The sequence below is a fragment of the Salvelinus sp. IW2-2015 genome, linkage group LG16 (assembly GCF_002910315.2).
Source record: "Salvelinus sp. IW2-2015 linkage group LG16, ASM291031v2, whole genome shotgun sequence".
Classification (NCBI taxonomy): domain Eukaryota; kingdom Metazoa; phylum Chordata; class Actinopteri; order Salmoniformes; family Salmonidae; genus Salvelinus; species Salvelinus sp. IW2-2015.
In genome coordinates this window covers 29,823,483-29,829,280 of record NC_036856.1, presented here as the reverse complement: position 1 = coordinate 29,829,280, position 5,798 = coordinate 29,823,483, and the positions used below count along the sequence as shown (strand labels likewise).

At 42.0% G+C, this 5,798-nt stretch overlaps 1 protein-coding gene across 2 annotated transcripts; it reads left to right on the top strand.

The window, feature by feature from the left end:
* The first annotated feature begins 286 nt into the window (after positions 1-286).
* LOC111975663 (glutamine synthetase) lies at positions 287-4,123 on the top strand. 2 transcript variants are annotated; one of them, XM_024004153.2, is made up of 7 exons: positions 287-376; positions 1,095-1,271; positions 1,542-1,703; positions 1,910-2,056; positions 2,313-2,440; positions 2,643-2,842; positions 3,229-4,123. In XM_024004153.2, the coding sequence occupies exons 2-7, from the start codon at positions 1,106-1,108 to the stop codon at positions 3,545-3,547; spliced, it is 1,122 nt and encodes a 373-aa protein (XP_023859921.1). In that variant the 5' UTR covers positions 287-376; positions 1,095-1,105; the 3' UTR covers positions 3,548-4,123. The 2 variants fall into 2 exon arrangements, with proteins under 2 accessions (XP_023859921.1, XP_070303751.1); XM_070447650.1 differs by having other exon boundaries at positions 288-376; positions 856-1,271.
* Positions 4,124-5,798: the final 1,675 nt, after the last annotated feature.

Below are 5,798 nucleotides of genomic sequence, written 5' to 3'. Positions count from 1 at the left end.
TATATTTTTTTTATATCCTAATATTAACAAACTTATTTGAGGTTTAGTTAACGATATTTAGCATTAATTTAGCAAACAAATAGTTGTTTTGAGCCTTTCAACAAAGATTTATTTGGGCTGGATTGTGGCCATGATATTGAAACAAACTGCTGATTTTTCTTGCCGACCAATGAATGCAACCCATGAGCTCTACATTACTTTAGCACGAAGGGATCACGTTTCTCTCCAGCCAATCCGAGGCAAGGGGATCCCATCTCCCTTTTATAAATCGGACAGTTTTTTTTGTAAGCGAATGAAAGGTAACCATTTAGGATTACACAGGACATTTACTGAAGGCTGTACAAGGGTTTTAATCCTATTCTTTACTTGATATAAGGTAATTATTTCTGAATAATTTTCAAAATTCTAGCACTAACTATGACAATTTCATTGTGTATGTTTATCAAATTGGACTAATTGGTGTTTAGTTTTGCACCTCTTAGCCTAATTATTAGGTATTTTATTAAATCCTATTACTATGGTTGTTGACCTCCTAGTTATATGATTGTGTGCCGCTTTTTATTATGTTATTCTGATGGGTAGTGTGTTCTAGACGTATGTTTGCCTGACGACAGAAACCACAGAGCGCTTTAATTTCCTTTATTGTAAACTGGGATTAGTAACGTTGTAAATAACCATGACCACACAGCGGTTTGCAGTCATAGCAGCATGCTTTCATGCATGTTACAAACCTTCATGGATTTGACTCGATATTACCAGGATGTGGATAGTGATCTCATTTATAACACGTTGGTGCAATTTTAATTTGGCAGCTACTCTTACAAAACATCCGCATATAAATCCTTTTGTTTTTAGTGTTAAGATTAAATCCCTGGTTGCTGACCAAGCTGTCTTGAAGCAGGATTGTGGAGGAGGGGAAGCATCAGGTGTAGCGCATATGCATGGACTCGTCTGTTTAGGGCTCACACATTGTCTGGGTGTTTTGAGTATATTACATTTTCACTATATCACTGGACAGGCACAATATAATAACTGTAGACCTCAAATGTTTCAATTCTAAGAATCAAATGCATGTATTGCTCTTTGTTTTCAAGGCTCAGTGAAAATGGCCACTTCAGAGAGTGCCAGTTTGAGTAAAGCTGTGAAGCAGCAGTATATGGCTCTTCCTCAGGGAGACCAGGTTCAGGCCATGTACATCTGGATAGATGGGACTGGAGAGGGGCTCCGCTGCAAGACCAGAACTCTGGATTCTGAACCCAAGACCATTGATGGTACATTTAGCAACCCTTTAAGAAAAACAAATGGCCAATGAACTCCTTCCCCATAATGTGATGGGATTGAGATGCATAAGATCAGATGTTTACCTTCATAGATCTTAACAAATGTTTAGGCTTACTTCCCTAATACATTCTGTGTTTTATACAGATGGCATACTCATCGACTGATCAAATTCTGATTGATGATAGTCCTTACATTACCCTGAACTTAAAGAGTAGTTGAGTCCCTTTAGTTCTGTTAATTTCACAGTTCCCCCTCTCCAGATCTTCCAGAGTGGAACTTTGATGGTTCCAGTACGTACCAGTCAGAGGGCTCTAACAGCGACATGTATCTGATCCCTGCTGCTATGTTCAGAGACCCCTTCAGGAAAGACCCCAACAAACTGGTTCTGTGTCAAGTGCTCAAATACAACCGCAAGCCTGCAGGTAAGCCTGAGCAGTAAAGTGACCTTGGGACATAAATATTTGAAAGAAAATTCATATTAGTGTTTCTTATTGGACAAGTTCAGAATTCTACTGACAGTTAATGTCTTTCATTTTGTGCCTACTGAACACAGCCCTCCCTTAAATGAGCATTGAGTCCAGTCCCAATTGGCTCAGTGTAATGTATTCCTATATTTGTCTCCCACCAGAAACCAATCTCCGGCTGATGTGTAAGAAGATCATGGAGATGGTAGAGAACCAGGTCCCTTGGTTCGGTATGGAACAGGAATACACCATCCTGGGCACAGACGGACATCCTTTTGGTTGGCCTTCTAACGGCTTCCCTGGTCCCCAAGGTCAGTTTGAGAGTTGTCTGTGTCCCAAATGGCACCCAATTCCTTATATAGGGCTCAACATTTGACCAGATGTATAGGGGAAAGGGCTGCCATTTCGGACATAGCTTTGGTTTTTCAGCAGACTCTTATCCAGCGTGACTTGAAATTGGTACATTCAACTAAAGTACTTAGGTATGAGAGTTTAAACTGTTCACTGTTTTAACCAATGCCAAAAAACCACTGGCATTAATCCTGTTGATGTGTTGTTTCTGAACAGGTCCCTACTACTGTGGAGTAGGCGCAGACAAGGCGTACGGTAGAGACATCGTAGAAGCCCACTACAGGGCCTGTCTTTATGCCGGGGTTCAGATATGTGGCACCAATGCTGAAGTCATGCCAGCTCAGGTAGGAAACACTGCACATTATATCAAAATAAATCCTATTGGGGCCAATTTTTACCACAGATACAGATTAAACCTGCCTTTTTAGTCCTGGACTAGGCTTAATTTGTGACTGGGAAACGGCCCAGTGTTCTAAAACCTTTAAACTTTCAAGCTAGAGTCTCTCATCCCTAAGCCTCATGTACAGTCTGTATTGTGTCTTCCAGTGGGAGTTCCAGGTGGGTCCTTGTGAAGGGATCAACATGGGAGACCACCTCTGGGCAGCTCGGTTCATCCTGCACCGGGTGTGTGAGGATTTTGGTGTAGTGGCCTCATTCGACCCCAAGCCCATCCCTGGGAACTGGAATGGTGCTGGCTGCCATACCAACTTCAGCACCAAGGAGATGAGAGAAGATGGTGGGTTGAGGTAGGCATGAATTGAGTTTGTGCTGGAAATGCATTAAGGGACATTTTCCCTGGACCCATATTAATCCTAGGGCTTGACTTCAATGGCATTTTCCATTGAAAGTGCTTCTTAGCAGAGAGGAAGAGGTGACGCGTGGGAAACCCTCGCCAAAATCTGTCCAAAATAAGCCCAATGGGTTTATTTTGGACCGAACCTTGTCATCTGCCTTCCCGCCTTTGGGACAACAACTCCCATTGTTAAGTTGGAGACATGAGCATCTCGTCATTATATACAGATCTCTCTTCGTCAAAAGCTAAATCTCTGTCTGGGAAACCGGCATAAGGTTTTTAGGCTTAAATCTCTTTAGTGGTGGATTAACCCCCCCCCCCCCCCCCCTATCCACAAAGGGCCATTGAGGAGTCGATCGAGAAGCTGGGAAAGAGACACCGCTACCACATCTGTGCCTACGACCCCAAAGGGGGGCTGGACAACGCGCGCCGGTTGACCGGTCACCACGAAACATCCAATATCCATGAGTTCTCAGCCGGTGTGGCAAACCGTGGCGCCAGCATCCGCATCCCCCGCTCAGTCGGTCAGGACAAGAAGGGCTACTTCGAGGACCGCCGCCCGTCAGCAAACTGTGACCCATATGCAGTCACAGAAGCCATGATACGCACATGTTTGCTCAGTGAAGTGGGGGAGGAGCCTACAGAATACAGCAAATAAACTAGGTACTCTGTTGGACTGAAATAATCCCCCTTCTCTCCTCTTGAGCTATGCCTCATGAAGTGTCATTCCCAGTACTGTTTTGTCTGTGGCTTTGGAAACCCCTTGTAAATTGCAAGTCTTGACCATCCATGTAGGGCTTGCTTTTTTAGCCATTAAAAAATATATATATTTTACTTGAGATGAATGAGTATGCTTGATGTATTCTGCCGTGTGTTCAGGGAAGCGTAGTCCCTACCTTTTTTAGCTTGATCACTGCCAATATTTCCATATAATTGATGCTAAAGAATGATTCCAGACATGTCAGTTGAGGAGGGTGAAATGTTTCCTATGTAAAGGTCTAGTTTTGTGTATCAAGTTGCTACTCATGTTTAACATGATATACTAACCAAGATGCTGTAGATTTATGACTATGCCATGTGTGGTCTGGCTCGTGTGGTACACAAACCCAAAAGGATCCAAGGTGCATCTGTGTTTTTATACATGTGTGGATCTCTATTGTCTACCATTTAGTAGAAGTTGTATCAAGAACCCATTTTCTTATTTGGAAGATTAAAAGATATTTTTACAATCTGATTCTTCAATTGTACAGTATATAATTTGTTCATGTTAAAGTAAACGGTAGAGCTCAAACAAATGTATTTTTGTAGAGCTTTTTTTTTAAAAAAATTTTTTTTACATGAAGCAGTTGTCAAAGTGCAGAGATTAATTTTGGTTTACATGCAATCTTTTGTAAGAATTTACTGTAAAGGTAACCTTGTCAGATCAACACTGAGGTGACGTGCTTCTCAATTTAGCCTTTAATCAGGAGCACAACCTTGGCTCAATGTGGTGGAGTCATTTGTTTCTTGTCCATTCAGGTGGGTCTTTGGACCGCTTGACTGTGCCCTAGTTTTAAGAGACTGAATAAACTTAGTGTAATGACTTACTGTAGGAAATGTCAGCGAGCAATTTATTTCAAGTCCCTTTTAACTAGAGATGTCTGGGCAGTAGGTAGCCTAGCAGTTAAGTGCATTGGGCCAGTAAGTAACCCAAAGGTCCCTGGTTCAAATCCTTGAGTGGACTAGGTGAAACAGCTGTCAATGTGCCTTTGAGCAAGGCATTTAATCCTAACTGCTCCTGTAAGTCTCTCTGGATAAGAGTGCTAAATGACAAAAGTACAAATGAGAGATGAATACTTATGATGGCAAAGAACATACTTGCTTAAATTGATGCCTATTTAAGTCAACGTTTACATAATCTCTATTTCAAAACGTTAAGAATCAGTGGAGGAGACAGTATCTGATTATGTGACTGAAGACAATGGGCACTTGGTAGTCACCTTTCTGCAGTTCAGACATTGCTTTTGTCAGAGTTATTCTGCCTTGTCAGCATTATCAGTGCTGCCTAACTGCACATTGCAAATGAACTGCACTGACCCTGACCACACTTTTCTTTTTCTTTTTTTTTCATTTCTAGTGAAGCTTTGGCACAAACTTGTGCTACCAATTCTTAGTATACTTTAACTTTCATGGAGTGCTCTTGGTGATCCTTATCTTAATTTCTTTATCAGTGAAGGTGATGTCATATGTTTGAATGTTCTTGTAAGTGTACATTGTTCCAAGAAGGCTAGTGTTTACTTGTTGAGGACAGGACACGGCACATTTAATGAGAGAGCTTCCAAAGTCCAATTCCCAGTTATGGAAATCCTTATTCCCATGAGACTAATTTGAACCCTGGTACAAATACAGGCAATTACAACACCATTAGGATAGAGGGGCAGGTGTGTTACCCACATCACAGGTGGAAGAAAAAGGAAACACTGCTCCTGTTCGAACTCGATGTGAGCGAGAATCTTGACTGACATGTTTTTGTATAATTGACACCAGAGACGTACCAGTATTTGAACTACCATGTGTCTCTGAGTCACGTTCTGTTCTGACGGTGAGATTGAGACACTTGGCAGGCGAGGGAAGCAGGTCTGTTTTGGTACCTTTAACCTACTTCTGCATACTGCAGGCCCAAAGTAAAGAGAGGTGTGCCTGTTCCTGTACCACCCAAAAGGCTGCAAGGAAACCTGGAAACTAGCCACGGGGAAAACATCTTTCAAACTGCCTGTCACTTTGTTCCAATTTAAAGATATTTTGCCAGGTTCAAGTGTTCACTGTGCCACACCAAAAACAGATGTAATGCATCGCACAGTTATGTGTAGAGCCATCGTGGAATGCTCTGCCACCAGAGGTTACTCAGGCAAAAAGCAAGTTTAGCTTTA

Excerpts from the sequence above, each read along its gene's own strand:
- LOC111975663 (XM_024004153.2), top strand. The coding sequence starts at position 1,106 with ATGGCCACTTCAGAGAGTGCCAGTTTGAGTAAAGCTGTGAAGCAGCAG. Across the intron at positions 1,272-1,541 it reads TGAACCCAAGACCATTGATG|ATCTTCCAGAGTGGAACTTT; the intron begins GTACATTTAGCA and ends CCCCCTCTCCAG. Across the intron at positions 1,704-1,909 it reads ATACAACCGCAAGCCTGCAG|AAACCAATCTCCGGCTGATG; the intron begins GTAAGCCTGAGC and ends GTCTCCCACCAG.